The sequence below is a fragment of the Leiobunum rupestre genome, chromosome 10 (genome assembly GCF_980474605.1).
Source record: "Leiobunum rupestre chromosome 10, qqLeiRupe1.1.hap1, whole genome shotgun sequence".
Taxonomy (NCBI): Eukaryota; Metazoa; Arthropoda; class Arachnida; order Opiliones; family Sclerosomatidae; genus Leiobunum; species Leiobunum rupestre.
Genome location: NC_143393.1, coordinates 27,902,422 through 27,921,501, shown reverse-complemented (window position 1 = coordinate 27,921,501; position 19,080 = coordinate 27,902,422). Strand labels below are relative to the sequence as shown.

At 40.4% G+C, this 19,080-nt stretch overlaps 2 protein-coding genes across 2 annotated transcripts; one reads left to right on the top strand and one right to left on the bottom strand.

Annotated features, from left to right (window-relative positions):
• Window positions 1-149: 149 nt before the first annotated feature.
• On the bottom strand, window positions 150-4,922 carry LOC149925328 (uncharacterized). Its single transcript, XM_090161727.1, has 4 exons — window positions 3,094-4,922; window positions 2,793-3,014; window positions 2,549-2,723; window positions 150-317 (listed from the first exon to the last, which is right to left on the bottom strand). Exon 1 carries the CDS (start codon window positions 4,920-4,922, stop codon window positions 3,507-3,509), a length of 1,416 nt encoding a protein of 471 aa, XP_090017853.1. The 3' UTR covers window positions 150-317; window positions 2,549-2,723; window positions 2,793-3,014; window positions 3,094-3,506.
• Window positions 4,923-11,812: 6,890 nt separating this feature from the next.
• LOC149925327 (uncharacterized) lies at window positions 11,813-19,080 on the top strand. The gene is made up of 10 exons (XM_090160075.1): window positions 11,813-11,947; window positions 13,068-13,376; window positions 13,938-14,008; window positions 14,082-14,123; window positions 14,188-14,326; window positions 14,413-14,540; window positions 14,603-14,826; window positions 16,137-16,302; window positions 17,913-18,085; window positions 19,022-19,080. Exons 1-9 carry the CDS (start codon window positions 11,904-11,906, stop codon window positions 18,023-18,025), a joined length of 1,236 nt encoding a protein of 411 aa, XP_090016201.1. The 5' UTR covers window positions 11,813-11,903; the 3' UTR covers window positions 18,026-18,085; window positions 19,022-19,080.

The window sequence follows — 19,080 nt, the reverse complement described above, 5'->3', positions numbered from 1 at the left end:
GAGTTAGAAATAATTAGTTAAAATTAAGTTTAAAAAACCATTTTAAAGATTTATTTATTACACAGCGTCAATTTGGTCTGGGCAACACTGCTGTTACCCGTATGACACTATAAAGTTAAATAATAAATAATCTAATTGGTGGATAAATAATTTTAAATTTTTGAACTAATGGTTAAACAACAGGAATTTGTGTACATGGCCAGGATAAAGGCAGTGTATGATAAGTATTCAGGAAGAAGGAAAACCAACATGCATGAAGACAACACCACCAATGATGGCTGCCATAAATCAAATTCTCCAACCTCTCTCAATATCAGCTTCTGGGCAAAAAAAACCTTAAAAACTTTTTTCATAATTGGTATCAGAAGGCCTCGTCGTCTCCAGGGCCGGCCTTAGGGCAAGGCAAGCGAGGCGACTGCCTAGGGCCCCGCGCTTCACAGTGCTTTCCGGGGACCCCGCTTTCAGTGTAAAACTATTTTGGACCCCTATTTCATATCTTTCTGCCTAGGGCCCCGCACACTGTAATGCCGGGCCTGGTAACTTACACAGCAAAAAAATTAACTTATAACCAAATATTTTACTATATTTCTCAAAAACCTTTGATTCCCTTCTCGATTCATTGTGTTCAGCTGTTGTTATGGGGACACCCTGCAGTGTCTGGTAAACTATTTTAGTGTTTGTTAGTATTGGGTACTCTTTTTGTAAGGTCATGCATCTGGCTATAGTGCTGTCAGTAATGGGATTGCTAGGGCGTTGGGCCTGTTATGACGCCTGTTTAACATCCTCATTAATTGTTTTGCTCTTCACTAACAACCTAAAATTATCTGGTAAAATTTCACCCCGTACCGGTGTACTTCAACTCGTTGTTTGTCATTTATTTAATTGATCAATTTTCGGTATTACTGGTACATCACTCAATACCACTCTTTCGGAGTGAGATCAATGGGGCACTCATTCAAATTCTAACTTTGACGGCCCAACCTGTTCACTTGACCCATTGGCTAACCTGTTAGTCTCTATTCAACAATTAAGTGCCATTCCCTCCATTAATGCAACACCCAACCATTCGGATGATATAACTGTTCTATTGACAAACGCTAACACCCTCACTGTTTATAAGCGCTTGGAATTAACTGAAGTAGTTAACTCCACCAACTGTAACATACTGGAAATTAACGAAACTGCCCTGAAATCCGAGGTCATGGAAAGCGAATTCAATTCGTCATAGTGTAGCGCTCTTTCTTCCAACCACCCTGTCTGCCCAACTAGTTGAGGTCATCCCCTCATCAGTCCCCAACAATATATTGAGTTCTCTGGTCTTGATACCCTAACAGTGCAGTGCACTTTCCCCTCTTTTGACGTTCTGCTCTGTCTCTGTCTCCCCTCCTATGATAACCATGGTGATGTAATCAACGTCATTAGCACTGTCTCCCAGTATTGTACCTCTCATAACTATGCTATACTTTTTCTCGGAGACTTAAACTACCGCAATATCTCTTGGCCGTTACCCACAGCCGATATTGCCACCAAAAACTTTCTTGAGGAAATACACAACCAAAAACTGATCAAATACGTTCACGAAATTACCCGAACAGGACATCTCTTCCAGAAATCCAGTATTCTCAATTTGGTCTTCACAGTTGATCCCCTCCTGGTCTACGACGTCCTCCAACCTCCACCATTACTTAAATTGGCTAGCTCCAATCAAGCCACCCTTCAACCCACACGTATTTTTCGTGACTTCTTCAAAGGGGAATATGACAATTTTGGGAACTACCTTTCATCCATGAATTGGAATGAGGAGCTGTACCACAATGATGTCGAAACCTGTTGAAATGCTTTGACTAATGCGTTATATCACGGTATACCAGTCTCTGTGTGCCCGTCGCCAAAAGCAATACCGTCCAACCCAAGTTAACTTCAGGTACGCCAAATCATGCAAATTCAAAGCTGCTGCCTGGAAAAATATACTCGAGCCAAGACCCGGCAATACACAACTCCCCAACTAGAGTCTTCCCACGATGAATATAAGAAGTCCCGCCACGCCGTTACCAATGCGTCACGTAAAGCTAAAAGGAAATTTGAAAACAACCTTACGAACCAAATCGCTTCCAATACCAAAGCTTTCTTTAACCACGTGAATAGACTCCGTAAATCAAATTCATTATGACCGAAATGACAGCTCCTGATGGTACCACTGCTACTGACCCTGCCCGTATTGCTGATATCCTCAACCAACACTTCATCGCAGTATCGTCTAACCAAGCATCTCCGTCACCAACCACACTCCCGTTTACCGAATTCCGTTGTGATGCTGATTCCGTTCTACGACAACTCCTAACGCTGAACCGCAACCAAGCGGCTGGGGCCAAGGGCTTACATCTCTACCTGATAAAACGACTATCCCCATATCTTTCCCAGTTGCCACTCGCTCGCCACAATAATCAACTTAAGCTATAGTACGGGAATAAGCCACTATCACGCCTATCCACAAGGCCAACCCTTTTAACTACAGACCCATTGCTAATACTAGCCATGTTGCACGAACCTCTGATCGACTTGTGGATGTACGCAATCATCATACCTTGGATGAAACTGGAATAACTGACATGGCGCTATTGTGGCTCTCAAGCTTCATAACTGATAGGCAACATTCTGTGGCTCTCCAAGTACATATGTCTCGTCCCCTAACTAAACTGAGTTGAGTACCTCAAGGGAGTGTCCTAGGACCAAATTTTTACTCCATTTTTAATAACTCTCTACCCAATGTTGTTACGCACTCTCGTATATACCTTTTTGTGGACGACTCCAAAATAGTCTATCCGGTTTCAAGATATCTTTATCCTCCAGCAAGACCTTGATGCCGTTTCCACCTGGGCGAAGAATCACTGCATGTCATTTGACATCCAGAAGAGTTGTGTGCTCTATCTTGGTAAACATAATCCCTCAACCACCATCACACTAGATTTCATCGGTCTTCCTAGGGCTAACTCCCCTGTTCGAGACCTAGGAATCTGGATGGACACCAACCTGAATTGTAGTTACCACACTTCCAAGTTCGTGAAAAAGATCCAACTCCCTCACGGGTCTCACCAGACGGAACTTCTTCTTTCGGTCCCCACGACTTATCCGCACCCTTTATACGTCGCCGGTTCTTCCCCACATAAACTTCGCGTCAGAAGTGTGGAGGCCATCTCTACTGGGTGACCAAGATAGCCTTAGGAAAGCGTAAAATTGTTTTACCGAACTGACTCACGGCCTAGAACAGTTATCCCCCGATGACCCCGACACAACACTCCAACTTGACTCCCCCAAACTCAGACATGTAGTGAATGATATCTTACAACTCTGGAGTACGTGGAAAGGCGCCTCATCACTCGACCCCGACTCGATTTAAGTCCCTACATCGCACTCGAGGACACGACGCTAAAATTTTAAAACCTAGGACCAAGACATCCCTACGCAAATGGCATTTTCCCCACCGAACAATCGATCTATGGAATTCCCTACCAGTTTATGTTATCTCTTGTACTACTCGCCATACCCAATAACAAGCGGTAGTTATGGGAGGGTTGGCTCATTTTAAACACTTTAAAGTTGCGAATGACCCAGTCATGTTCACCAGCATCACTCTTCAAGTTAAGTTCTTCCTTGGCTTTGGCAAAACGGCTACACTGCTTTGGGGTAAAATCAGAGCGGGCAGCAAAGGGAAAAGAGTTGTCGGCCAAATGCTGCTGGCGAATGAAGGAGAAAATCATCTCTTTAAGGTGAGGGAACTCCAGCACTACCTTGATAGGACGTGGCCGAGAGTCAGCGGGTGGAACAGTACGACCAAGTCGGAACGACCTAACGAAGTTCGATATACCACACTGAGAGAGAAAGTTACCAACATCTGTCTGGTCACCAGTAGGAGAGGATTCTGAGAAACCGAAAAGAAGCGCATTGTTCCGACGCGAGCTGACAGAGGCAGATTCAGCGCAGGCAGAGTCTATGGTGGCCGAAAACGACGTCTTGGTCTCTGAAAGCATTTTAGCTACTTTAGCCTTGGAGGAGGGAAGTATTCTGGAGTGGAAAATCCCATAGCGGTAATAAGAACGTCCTTTCCCGCCTATTGCTGTTAGAATTACCCAGACTACCCCGGTTAAACCGGTTTTTGGTCGGACGTCAGCTTTATCTGCCATCATTCTGGCTTGATGACGTCCGACCAAAAAGAACATGATGGGAATTTTACAAAGCCGCAGGTGGTGCCCGACTTTTCCACTCCAGAATACTTCTCTTCTCCAAGCTTTAGCAGTGGAGCAAAACGCGGACTGTATTTTTTCCAGAGAGTCAGCTTCCCGCTGTTGAAGTACGGGAGTTAGTTTACTGAGAACAACATCAGCAATAGAAGACGCCTGTTGGTTGATCAACACGGTTAATGCGGTATGGCGAGAGTTAAAATCAATTTTAACAGTTGACGTCTCAGCAGAGATTAAGGCCGAAAGACTGTCTATTTTAGCCGTATTGGACTTTTCAAAGGCAGTGAGTTTAGTTTGGAGATTTAACACTGTAGAGTTACTGCGGGAGATTTCATCATTAGCATTGTGAAGAGTGGTTTCCAATGCTACAAGTCTGTCATTAGCTGAATGTTCCGAGCGATGCAGAGAAATGTTATCCAATTTAATGAGATCAATTTCTTTCTGTAGCAAAGATTGAGAATGCTCGATGGTACAAAAGTTACAGGTAAAAGGGGTCGTATCATCTATTTCTTCAAAATTGACCGTATTGAACAAAGGCATATTTTCAAAAAGTACCCAACGGCGACAAACTTTACAACCAACCCAGTCAATACTACTGGCAATAACGTCTCGCCTAATGTTTGCAGTTTGAAAACCTTTGGAACCAGGGTCAGCTGACCTTTCACTGTCCTTGTCTTTGGCCATGGCTGCGTTTAACAACTATCAACGGAGAAAAACCGTTGAGTTATCGTTGAGTTCTTTTAATCAACGCTACGTCACAAAAATCTACGATTTATAGTTCGCTGACTTAACGAACAAAATATCGTCTGCTACCCCTCCTTTAACTTTGTCGAATGACGTCACGACACCGATGAGCAACGGAAAAACCATCTCCCTCAGCCGATGTTTCCGCTGAGTCTCCGATGATCAACGTGACGTCAAAACCGGAAGTCAAAAAGCCCGTTCAGCAAAAAACCGCTGACCGTTGAGCCCAGCGCTGAGCTTTTTTAAAGAGTTGTTGAACGCAGCCCATAGCGAAGATGTTGATACAATAACTTTATTTATTGCATTGGTAAGGGATGATTCCGGCCAACAGCGCGAGATTTGAAAAGAGCACGTGCCAAAAATTAAAACCGCGTTTTGAAACTTCGCGTTAGGCTTATTATCCTTTTTTTGCTTTTTTAGCGAATAAGGTCAAATGGAAATTTACTCATACTAGACAAAATTTTGAACGGATCGAACAAAGAGTGGTATCAGCGTGTAGCTAACATTTTAACGATTAAATATATTAAAAAAAATCAACTTGCCGCGGTATTTTACAGTGTCGAAAAACTATATACAGACGGAGTATATTCTTCACACGCGCAATTGACGGATTTTGAAATTACGTTTTAGCGCGCGACACTACAGGTACATGTCTTGGACACACAGCCTTCTTTGCGTGCTTTTTTGACCATAACATGTAGACGTATTTTCACGCGCAAAATGAATTTTAAAAGCCGTCAATTATCAATTTATTTTTTCATGTTATCGTAGGAATTATACATGTATACTTCATTTCAGGATATTTCGTAAGGGGTCAGAACTTGAGCTTCAGCAAACAGTTTTTTTTTAAGAGCAAAAACGCGTCCAATTTTATATTTTTTGGATTTTTAATCAAAATAGCTATTGCATAATTGCTAGTGATTTTCAAGATAATAGACAGAACAAAACATTTTCCTAAGATATTACTTGTATTTCATCCGATTCTGATTTTGTATTAGAAAAATTCGTGAACTTCTTTAGCTCATAAAAATTCGGGGGGCGGGGACCCCTTGCCGCACCCAAATGACGTCCCTGCTTGTGTGTTCACGGTTCTGTTTTATTGGTAATTCATGTATTATATGATACTTAATCATTATTATAGTCAGTTTTGAGTCTGAAATAAGCAATTTAATGCCGGCGGTTAACCATCAGATTATAGCAGGAATCCATACCTCTACTTGGAATGCTTTAACTGCCGCATCGCGTATGATAAGATCACTCTTGTGGCAGGCGCGTCTTAAGACCTTTTGTGGCCCTGGGCTATATTATTCAGCCTCGGTACTTCTCCTAGTACACCAGAGTGCAGCGTGTGAAACACATCTACAGGCGCTGCCTCGGCTATTTATTCCGTTATTTAATTATTTGTAGAAATTCTAGCTGAATTTTACTCGGTCTTTATTATTTTCGGTTTTAAATCGTTGTCTGCTATCGCGGAAACCAAGTGCGTAACTTTGTTCTTACCAAAATTATTTAACCGATAATTAAATAACGGATTAAATGGCCGAAGCGGTGCCTGTAAAAGTGTTCCACCCGCACCACTCTGGTGTACTAGGAGAAGTACCGAGGCTGGACCACGGCTGACGCTTCCACCCTGTATATATCAAACCAAAACTATTAATTTCAAAAGTATAGCATAGGCTTACTGAAAATAAGATTTTTACTGGCATGAAGTCGCTGTTAGGTTTTAGAAATTGTTGGTACCGTATGATACGTGATGTGGCGATGAGTCAAATTACTTTAGACGTAACTAAAAGATACATAATATTAAATGAACAGAAATAATATTTAACCAACTAAACCCTTATCCCTATAGAGTAGAGGTTGTATGGCTGGCCTTTCCGGGGCCCCTAAACTGGCTGGGGGCCCTGGGCTGTAGCCCATTTAGCCCGTGCCTTAAGACGGCCCTGTCTGGTGGCCTTGGCCCAGCCTACGAGATAAAAAAAAATCGCTTTTGTGCGCGCTCCCCTATCACGTTGTTGTTTGTTAAGTTAACACAGTGACGTCAAAAAAACTGTCAGCCACATCGAGACGAAAATCTGCCGCGATAAGCATTCCAAGTAAACGTATGGATTCCTGATTATAGTCGGTATAGAATCACGTTTTGAATTTTGGGCGACTGTTTGAATAATATCACATCTTCAAGGTCATAAAAAGATATCGCGGTAACCTTTGAGCTTAGGCCACCTGAATTAAAGGCTTTAAAAGTCGCTTGATGACTTAGACCTAAGGTGGTGCCTTGGGTATTAGCCTATCTGATCATTATTTGATTATTATAAACTTGGTTCCAATTAGAAAAGGGTACATCATGACATTTTAGCATTATTTTCACGATGTTCTTCTTGTTTTTGCCTCTAATTTATCGGTTTCTGATTGGCCAATGTCCATAAGGTCAAACCCATTTGACCTTTAAATGGTGCACACTTTTATAATTAAAACCAATTAGTTTCTAAACTCAACGGTTTTCGAGATTGTTTTTTTTTTGCTTTGCTTACAAGCTGTAAATATTTCACAACGGAATATGTAATATATCTAATAGAATCTGCTTTAGCCGCTACCTATCTAGGTTTCAATGGCGAACCAAAGGGGGCGTAGCGATTGTTTTCGTCTCGAATAGCTTTCAAACGTCGATATAGTTTAAACGCTTCCAGGATGCTACAGTTTCTATTACTTCTTTAAATTTTCTTTGGTTGCATAGCTTTGTCCGTCGATAACTAAGTTTTTTTTTCCTTACATTAATCAAAACTTCATATTTTCATTGTACTGGCTATTTTCAATAAATGTTTCGTAATAAGGGCAAACCATCTCGTACTCCAAAAAACCCCAAGTTTACAAAATTAGCAACCAAGGCCCGCTCTAACCATTCAACCCGTTATTTCCTACTCGTCACAACATTGCAAATCTGAAAGAATTTCTTTAATCGTTTTACACTTGGGTGTGTGTACTGCTTCCCTCGTACAGAAGGTAGGTTCTCAGCTTTTCTTGGTTTAACTCAATAACTGCGGCATTGAATATGGTAGATAATAGTAAGTTCCGCAGCGGTTCCCAATTTTTTTTGCTATGGAACCCTAAATTATCCAGCTAATTCTGCCGGAACCCCAACTCATTTTTTTACTTATCTAAAAAGAATCTTGACACAAACAAAGATGGCCGCGCTTCGAATTATCGGAACCCCTGTGACCCTTCCACGGAACCCCAGGTGGTTTCGCTTTGTGTGGTAGATATTTCATTTAAAACTAAGTCCGTTAACGTTAAAAGAAATATTTTTGGTTAGGTTAGGATTCAGCGGATATATCAGTAAATATTAAATTTAAGTATAGTTACCAGGGTAATTTACGGGACCCCAATTTTCGACATAACGTTCCTTAATTTAAGTCCGATTTTCATGAGAGTTATATTTTTGAATACCTGTAGTTTCCATATAACATAGATTTACAATTACGTTGCTTAATTTTAATTCTAAGTAAGGTTTTTTGGACAGGGTATACCGACCCCCGCAACTTCCGACATTGTCAATCGGCGTGCTTATAGAGGTCTACCCGGGAGCTTCCCTCTCGCATTTTTAGTTCCACATCGAGATATATATATATCGAAGTGGGACTATTGCTATGGACGGATTGTCGTTAAGTGTTGTGTGTGTGTGTGTGTTTGTTTGTTTGTTTGTTTGTTTGATGCCTCGCTCGAAAGTGAGTACTCGAATAAACGAGCTCGAAAATTTGAAATGCCCTCTTCCCCATATGTACTTATAAATGCTCTAAAAGCCCCACAATGAGATACTTATTTTCTTATTTAAATAAATCAACAAGAGACATTAAAAAACTTCATCACTCGTTACACCAAACCAAAGGTTCAAGACAAACTACGAGTTCAATCCACACTGACGAACTTCCTTTTGGGTAATAAAAGCAATAGAACCATAGAGAAACAATTATAAATTGACGTCACTATCGGGAGAAGGTATTATATTATTAAGAACACGCGGACGCTTAAAAAGTTAAAGCATTGAAAACTCTATTTCCCTTCACACACTTACGTACCGCCATTATTAATTATTGGACTCCCATACTCATCCAAAAACTAGGGGCATTCGGGCATATGTAGTTTTATATCTATGAAGGTAAATTTTTATTACGATAATCTTTGCCGTATACCATTCGAAAAACTTAGGTATATTAACTTACAAGTTCACGTAAAGACTACCCGTTTATAGCTCTACCACAAATAGATCGAAATTTAAAATATAGCTTTTTGTCAAATTACCTTGCAAGTTAAGTCAATAAATGACCTCAACAGCTTATGAATTGGTTTGCCCACCCATGTATCCTGAGGGTGGGCGGTGGCCTCTCTTTAACATAGGATGGCAATTTATATATCCAACGATAAGAAATCACAAAGCCTCAAAAGCTTTGTATTAGTTTGCCTACCTGTGTCTACTAAGGGGAATACACTGATGTGGAACTAATAATACGGCCTGGGCTGACTTGTTCAAGGCCGTTCGCGCCGCGCTTTCAACGTATGACCAGATGTAAAAATAAAAGTGACACTCAACGTTTGCGCAGAATTAAAAAAATAAGTTTGACACTCAACGTGTCACCAGAAGTAACCAATAAGAGTGACACTCAACGGTTGACCATAAGTAACAAATAAATGTGATACTCAACGTCTGACCAGAATTAACAATTAAGTGTAACCACAGAAGTAACAAATAAGTATAAGTGGAAATAAGTATGGCCGTGGGTATATATTGGTTATTTCACCGGCGTTGCCGGTTGCTGTGAATAGCTCAAACAAACTTAACACATCAGGAGGATTGTGTGTATTCTGACCGTCGTACGTCTTGTTATTATTGATGCCGTAGATATTAAATCACAAATAGCAGTAGCGGCGCTAAGGGTGGGCTGAGGTGGGCTTTAGCCGCCCTGCATTTCTGAGAGGGGCCACATTTTTATTAAAAGGGCCATATATTTATAATTAAGAGGCCACATATTTGAATTTATGAATCTTCTTAATCTCTAGAAATTTGTTTTATTGCTAAGAAACGTTTTACTGGGGAAATTTTTTTTTTAAATAATTCGTTTACTCAAGAAGAGAGTATACCATAAACAGATATATATAGGAAGGGAGCAGAAATTGAGAGAAAGTTGAATGGACGATAGAAACAAAAGAAAGGGGCTTAAGGGAATTTAGGGAAATACCCCGGGCGTGCACGTGTCCCCTCCCGGTCGGATACAAGGTCAGTAGGGGGTCCAGTAAAAGGGACGAGGGCCGCAACAATAAAACGACCTTGCTCTTCTCGCTTCCTGAAAATTTTTTAAGGGGTCACTAAAGTTGTAAGGGCCACCAAATTCTTAGGGGCCACAAAATAGCTAGCCCACTTGTGAAAAAACCTTAGCGCCGCTACTGACAAATAGGCTACAAATTAAGCAGCTAATGCATCGGGAATAAGTTATTTTTTAAAGGTGGCTTCGGATTTTAAGAAAAAAACCATAGGTGTAATCTACTGGATATGGCGTACCAAAATTGAAAATTTCAGATCAATCCGATAATAATTATCAGTAGCGTAGCTTGAAATTTGTAAAGGTGGGGTCAGACTATGTTGTCAGAATTTATAGCCCGCTGTACCGGTAAAATCAAGAAACCACACCAGCGGAGGCCTATCATCAGAATGCCCTACGCCAGCGTCCACAAGCCCGGACAGGTGACAAAACCAGCATGGGTAGCAGAACCCCACTACTGATGGTCGCACCCTCGACGCAAGCCGCTCAACCCAGCAGAAGGTGCAACAATGGGACGACCAGCCCGCCACTTCGCACACAGCAGTGGGATAGAGAACGGATGCTCTAGCAACTCCGGCCGACACCCCACCTACAAAGGCAGGGAGCCAAGCCCTTTGGAGAGAGCGCCTAAAGGGGAACGGCAGGCACGCAGCAGCCCGCATAACCCGGCACAGCTGGCACCGGAGATCCCGGTGTGATCCAAAAGGCCGGGAGATGGGTCCGCCGCGCCCTCATACGGAGGCCCGCAGCCCCACAGCAGGCAACCCAATCCGCCGAGGCGGCCAGTTTGCCCGGCCCCTCTCCATTAGCCTGGGCCGAAGCCCAGTATCCAGCCCACACCTGACCGAAGTCGGAGGTTGGAGATAGGACCCTTTGGACGGAGCTAACATCTCCCAGTGCGCCACCGCCCTTACGGGTTACAAGAGCCGGACGCCGACTCCCCGGTACAGCCACCAGTTATTGCACACTCCGACTCAGACTATGTAAAATTTCCAAATTTACTATGGACTGAGCTGGCAAGTTTATAAAACTACGGTTTTTTCCATCAGGGTGAAAAAAAAATATTTCGCCAAGCATTTATTCCCTTTTGAGTTTTGATGGCATTTGTTGAAAATATAAACAGCATCTAAATTGTAATTTTGTTAGAAATTTCTTAATAGAAAGCATCTATGATCTTTAAAGCTATAAATTATTTAAAAAAAAAAGCATTTTTTTAAATGTCAGTTTAATTTACTTCCTGAGCTACAAAACCGGCATTTCAGTAACAGCGTTTTTCCCCCGTTTGGCTGCTTTTTACCAGAATTTTCCACTTTTAACCAACCCTGATAATATGGGTCATATGGGAGGGACATTTAGATAACTATATCTGACTAACAGTCACTGTGATTCCCCAGCCACATAGTTCAATTAAGTTCAATAGCATAACCTTCGATAGTACGATTTTTTTGCCAAAAATATTGATAAAAAAGCACTTGAGATAATATATACACAATATTTATCAATTATCTATCAAGATTAAGTGAAATGGCTTAAGTAGGCGATATTATAAATCGTGCGAGAGTTAGTTTGGGGTCAGTTTTTCATTGCTTTTCAGATAGAGCCATTCAAAATGAGCGTTGCCAAATCAGCCTTAAAAGATTTACGCTATCTGCGGTAAGTAAGTTTTCCAATTACTTTAAGAGAATAGTATGCAGGGCTCCCATAGCACCTATAATTCCTATATTTTCAAATAGTTCCTATTTTTCAAAAATTGGACCTATAAATCCCTATTATTTAAAAAAATGTCATTAGATAGCTGTTGAAACGCTTATGGGAAAATTACTAAAGACATTTATTTATAGTAAATATAAAAAATTCCTTTTTCGGGACTCTTACATAAGCCGCGTTCACACATACCCTCTGCAACGTTGCGAGTGCTGCCGCAACGTTTGTATCCCGTCGTGTGAACAGTGGCCGTTGCGCGTCCCAGCGTTTCAGATCGCTTCGGCTGAACCGCTTTGTTGACCATTTTGGCAGCGATTCGTGACGTCATCGATTCGGTTTTTGCCTTTTTTTTTACAAAAATCGTCAATCGTGAATTTTTTTTTCGCCTAATAAAATTTGTATGCCTTTTTTAGAAGAAAATGTCTCGCAACTTTTTGTCTATTTGTTTAAAAAAATACCACAAATTTCTTCTGGGTGCATTCATTTTTAATTAGAATGTTTTGAAACGTCACTCAAATGAACTTCTAATTATATTTCTATACTACGCATGCAAATTTTCTTCAAAACTCACTGGAAATCAATCGTGTGAACAAAAAGATTTCCAAACGCTAAGAACCACAGCGAGACAAAACGTTTCCGGTACGTGTGAACGTGGCTTTAATGATAATGATGTATATTACCTCTAGGACTGGGGTTAGCACTTATTTAACTGGCTGCTGTAAGCAGCGTTATGCTATTCTTACGGAATCTTATTTTTCAAAAAAAACAAAACACCAAAATATTTTTCCTATTTCAATTTTGACACACTAAGTATATATTGAAGCAATATTAGATGTGATAGAAAAAAATTTAAGTTTTAAAGTGTTTTTCTTCTGTTATAAGGGTTTTTATGGAAAAGATGTTCCTATATAATCCTATTTTTTCCAGAGATTTTTACCTTTAAATTCCTATATTTTCTGTGTTAAGTTCCTATAATTCATATAATTTAAAACAAACAATCGCTGGGAGCCCTGTACCATGACCCAACTATTCAAATAAATAATATTTTTTGAACATTACTTCGGGATAGGATTAATGATGATACAATCGCCAAGAAGGTGTTAACGGGAAATGGGTCTCATCCTAAAGATGTCAAAGTCGATTTTCCACGAGACATTTCCAGCAAAGAGTACAAGAAGAAGATATTGGGCTTAGCGCTGTTTGGTCTCGGCCGAATTGGCACGATTCATTTTCTCAATATCATCAAGACCTGGAACGTTGAGCTACTTTACTGCGTCGATTACGACCAGGAAAGACTCAACTACGTTCAGTTCAAGTACAATTTGAAAAACAAATTGATAACCCCTGACTGTATGGACCAGGTTTTCTCAGATCCAAAGTAATAAGCTGTTCCGGACCAAAATACTAAATAAAGTGTTTCAAAAGTGTATGCAAAAATTTGAAGGGGTTATAGGGGTTGAGTTGAGAAGTATGACTGTTTTTTCCCATTTTCCTACGATGAGTTAAAAGAGTGCCAGAGAGTTTCAAAGTGTGGTCTACTAGTCCCTGGAAGTAGGCCGCAACAAGCGCAAAACCAAGCAGCGGGGAAACGCGAACATTAAGGTTTGGGTTCGTGTAATAGGTGAAAAAGGACTTTGTAAACAAATCGAGGTAACCAGCTTAAAAAAGTAAACTTAAACAGTATTTAAAGTCCCTGCTGCTTGGTTTTGCGCTTGTTGCAGCCTACTTCCAGGGGCAAGTAGGCCACACTTTGAAGCTCTCTGGCGCTCTTTTCACGCATCGTAGGAAAATGGGAAAAAACGGGCATACTTCGCAACTCACCTCCTACAACTCCTTAAAATTTTTGCATAACTTTTTGAAACACCCTGTATATATATATATATATATATATATATATAAGTGTTGTATAGTTATTTTGAATACGTATTATTTATTATAGAGTTGATATCATAATTGTATGTACTCCAACGTATAACCATGAAGAATTGGTCCTGAAAGGTTTGAAAGCAGGTATGATTCAAATGGAAACCACATGGACAAACGAACTTACAGAGAGGAATGCTAATTATATTTGTGGTTTTAGGAAAAGCGGTATTTAGTGAGAAACCATTGGCGTTATGTTCAGGTATGTCAAACGAGATACAACAAGAACAAACATAATTAGAATTAAAAAAACCTATGGTGTATAGAGGAAGAGGAACCCCAGAATGCCATTAACCAAAATTGTACATCGGGTGAGAAACCTTTATATTATAATCACCAAGGAATCAAACGATGCTACGACCTGGCCAAAGAAGTTGGGAAACCCCTGTTTTGCGCCTTCAATAGGTAAGTTCATAATCACTATTGTCACAATAGTATTGTGACAATTGACAAACAGAGTGACCTAAAATGTTTTGATTTTAATTTTGAAGACGATATGATCCTACCTTCAAAGAAATCGAACAAAGGGTTCGTAAAGGAGAACTTGGTGAAGTCCACGTTGTAAAAACGTGTGCTCGCGATTCTCCCAAGCCTTCCATAGCCTACATAAAAACCTCTGGTTAGTTTGTGGCACATTAAAAAGAAACACGCAAGGTGAAGTGACTTTTCCTCATTCTTTAGGTGGTATCTTCCACGACTGCGCTGTACATGACTTGGACTTGGTATGTTGGGTCGTTGGGCAGTTCCCAAGCAGCGTTTCAGCGATTGGCCACAGTTTCGACCGACAAATAGGAGAACTTAACGACTTTGACACAGTTGTCATCTCTTTAAAATTTCCATCAGGAGCTCTCGGTGTTATTGACCTCAGTCGATCCTCCAATTATGGCTATGACCAAAGACTCGAGGTACAGAACGCTTCATCTACTATATGTTTCTGAATGTCTGACTGTCCGTCTGTCCGTCTGTCTGTCTGTCTGTCTGTCGGTCTGTCTGTTCGTCTGAATCGCTATAGGCGCCCACACTGTTCCACCTAGCGCACCCAAACATCGCACCGTTGTTCTTATTGGTCAAAGGAAGCGTATCGCACTATTTACGCATGGGCGTTTGTTGGCGTTCAACCCAGTCAACCTAGCACATCCAAACTTTGCGCATTTTTTCTCATTGTGCACCCGGCGAATAGAATCCCCCAGCGAAACTTCTCATGAGCCGTATATGCTTTTCGTCCATGGTCCGCCTGAGGCTATTAAGGAAATGTACTCCACGGGATGATGGGATGACGGGATCAAAGTTATCTCTTGCTGAGCGCCGTACCGTCTAATATACATATTTCAAAAAGATTGTTTGTCTGTCTCGCTATAGGATAATAGGCGTAAACCCCCTTTGCCCTATAGAACGGCCAAATTGAGCACATTTGTGGTCACATATCGCTTCGCGGGCCTCCTACCATTGATTTTCATTTTCCACCCGCTCACGCTCTTTCAACTTCCAGGAAGTGAAGGTCCAACGGTTGGTTTCCGCTCTCCCTCTCCCTTAGCTGGCGGAGTAGCCAAGGGCTCGGTTTTTCGTTGTACTTCAATTATCAGGGGTTCGCAGAGAAAAGTAAATTGTTATTGTCACATTTGATGTCTGAACTGGCGGGTTGTGTTTTTTATGTATTCGAGTGTTTTCGGATGATGTACGCAATATTTATAAAGAAGTAATTTTTGCTTCCCATGACAACCTAATTAACTAGCTGAGAGCCCGACCCAGTGGCGTAGGAACGGGGGCGGGGTACAGGGGTACAATGTACCCCCCTTGAAATTTTAAAGGGGCGCCAAATTGGTTTGAAAAGGGCTCGAAATGGTTTTAGTAGGGGCGCAAAAAGCATGCCGAGGAGGGGGGTGCCAAATTTAGCATCCAAGCTGTACCCCCCTTAATCCAAAACGCTCCTACGCGCTTGGCCCGACCGAAGATTGAACTAGGCCCGTACACAGCCGCCAAAACTCGGGGGCGCTCAAATTATTTTAGGGGGTGCCAATGCCTTGAGTAATTTTTATCTCCCCACCTATGAAATTAGTAAATTGGGGATCCTCAAGTACTCATTTGGGGGCGCTGAGCATCCCCTGGCGCCCCCCCCCCCCCCATGTACGGGCCTGGATTGAACTACTCGGGTAGTGAGAAATAATCTCCGTAGCCCATACTATTGTTAATTTGGGTTTGATGGATTTTGATCCAGGTTTTTGGAGAAAAGGGAATGTTGAGCTCGGGTGGTGTCCGACCAAATGCGGTGGAACTGCAATCAGACTTGGGAACCGTTCAAAATAACATCTGCTACTCGTTCCCTAGCCGTTACGACGATGCCTATTTCACGGAGTTGGACGATTTTCTTCAAGAAGTCAGAGGTAAGTTATGTTTTTTTCATTATTATAACACCAGTACGTTATACCAAAACGTTTTTTCTTAAATAAACTTATCGAATTATAAGCAAACGATCCAAATATTATATTAAAATGCTAACTATCATTATTTATCAAGTTAAATTTACGAATAACGACGAGGAAAAACTAATAGCTCGTCTCCTTTAGCCGCTACCTATCTTAGCTGTCTACGTTTCAATGGCGAACCAAAGGGGGCGTAGCGATAGTTTTCAGTCGCGATGCTTGCCAAAATCAGAAACGCGCTCGAAAATTTTGCATTTTCGAAAGTTGACAACGCGTATTTCATCACCGAGTTGGAAGTGACGTAATTTACGGCATATCCCGCGAACAAGGTTTCAATAAATAAAATTTTATTGGGGCCGACTCGAGGGGCAGGTCACTTCCTTGATTAACGATGCACCCCTCGAAAGATTAAATCGTTATTATTTTGATTAAATTCAATTAATCACGATTATGTTGATTAAATTCAATTAATCACGATTATGTTGATTAAATCATGTTTAATCAATTAATAGAATGTTTAAATCTGATTTAATCATGATTAAATAATCTAATCTGATTTAATCATGATTAAATAATCTAATCTGATTTAATCATGATTAAATAATCTAATCTGATTTAATCATGATTAAATAATCTAATCTGATTTAATCATGATTAAATAATCTAATCTGATTTAATCATGATTAAATAATCTAATCTGATTTAATCACGATTAAATAATCTAATCTGATTTAATCATGATTAAATCGTGATTGAAACGATAAATCGTGATTGAAACGATAAAATCGTGATTGAAACGATTAAACCGTGATTAGTATGATTAAATCGCTATCGGTGATTGGAATTATTATAATTGTGCGTGATTAAAATAATTTAATATGTGATAAGAATTATTATTCCGTATTACCGCGCTCGATAAAATCTCGATTCGACTGATTAGATTGATTAAATCGTGATTAAAAAGATTAAATTGTGATTAAAATTATTAATTATAATTAAAATGTTTAAATCTGATTAAAATGATTAAATCCTGTTTAAAAAGATTAGATCATGATAAGAATAATTAAATCTCGTTTAAATCGTGATTAGAGTGATTAAATCGTGATTAGATTTTTTAATCTTGATTACCCCGATTTATTCACGATTACCCTGATTTATTCACGATTACCCTGATTTAATCATTTTACTATGATTAACACGCACTCAAAATAGCAGCTAGGAGCAACAAACACAGCACCCACACAAGAGGAACGCAACCCGTCAAAAGTCATGAATTTTCTTGCATACAGTTTTCATTGGCTTAGACGCTTTAGCGCCTGCTGCCGTCGGAAGGGGGAAATTCGGAAATTGTCTTCCCCCCGCCCGTAAAACGTTCAGCGTACAGAAATGAAATTTATACACAACATTGCCTTAGCGTGTTTAAAGGCTAGCTGCGTTCTCCTTGTGTTTGTTGCTCCTAGATGGAAGTGACACTTATGAGTGATTTTGTTACGTATGATGAAACGTTACCGTGACGCGTGATAGATAAAATGTAAAAATCAAAATTTTTAATTATTTTGTTTTATTTCCAGGACACAGAGTGGCCTCGATCCCTGGTCAAACTATTTTAAATATCAATAAAATCGCTGCAGCTTGCCATAGATCCGCCATCGAGGGCAAGGCGATTAATTTAACCTGGGATTGATCTCTAGTGTCATTCTAGTTTCTGCCCAAAGCTCATAGCATAATTTTTCGGTAGTGTAATGTAAGAATAACAATTTCATTGCTTCAAAAAGCGTAATATTTACCAAGAGCTTGAATGTATTCATTTTAACCACGAATATACCCAGCCAACTGAATGAATGGTTTTAAAAGTCGCTTAACGACTTAGACCTAAGGTGGTGCCTAGGGTATTAATCTAGCTGATTATTATTATTATCATTACCCTTTCTACCATCTGCATGGGGCTTAGATGGTCGGTGCTTATCTGCAGTTTACGTCATCCCTTGAGCCAATCAGGGGGCAGGCGTTAGTCATTGACTTGATCCATAAAACGTTACTGGGATTACGTGATTTCACCCGTTAATAAAATAACTCGTGATTCTTAGAGAAATACCTGTACTCTAACAAAATTACTTGGTAATTATAAATAAGGGAATTTGTGTATGAAAATATTAGAAACTAAATTTCGCGCTAAGCCGCACTGAAAGATAGTCGAGTTACAAAACTTAAGCCTTCAATACAATTTTTGAGCGGCGGCGCGTGACCAACGTCATAATAACTAAGCCCCTCCCATCCTAGCGACCAAGGTAGGACTTCTTAATGCAGTTCGATATCCATGGTTGAAATGAATACATTCATGCCGAGAGCGGAGTCTGTGACAGCTAGGAGCAACCAACACAAGGAGAACGTAGCTAACCTTTAAACACGCTGAAACAGTGTTGTGTACAAATTTCATTGGACGAGCCTTTACGCTGAATGTTTAACGGGTGAGGGGAAGACAATTTCCGTATTTTCCCCTTCCGACGGCAGCAGGCGCTAAAGCGTTTAACCAATGAAAAATGTACAGAAGAAAATGCACGACTTTTGACGGGTTGCGTTCTCCTTGTGTGGGTGTTGTGTTTGTTGCTCCTAGGTGACAGCGTCTCTTTTTGTGAATTGCTCTAAATAAAATATTTAATAAGATAATATATATTTGCAGGAAATTATGTAATGTATACGTACGTATGAATTTCGAATAAAGACTGTTCAGTTTGTAAA

Excerpts from the sequence above, each read along its gene's own strand:
- LOC149925327 (XM_090160075.1), top strand. The coding sequence starts at position 11,904 with ATGAGCGTTGCCAAATCAGCCTTAAAAGATTTACGCTATCTGCG. Across the intron at positions 11,948-13,067 it reads AAAGATTTACGCTATCTGCG|GATTAATGATGATACAATCG; the intron begins GTAAGTAAGTTT and ends ACTTCGGGATAG. Across the intron at positions 14,541-14,602 it reads AGCCTACATAAAAACCTCTG|GTGGTATCTTCCACGACTGC; the intron begins GTTAGTTTGTGG and ends CTCATTCTTTAG.
- LOC149925328 (XM_090161727.1), bottom strand. The coding sequence starts at position 4,922 with ATGGCCAAAGACAAGGACAGTGAAAGGTCAGCTGACCCTGGTTCCAAA.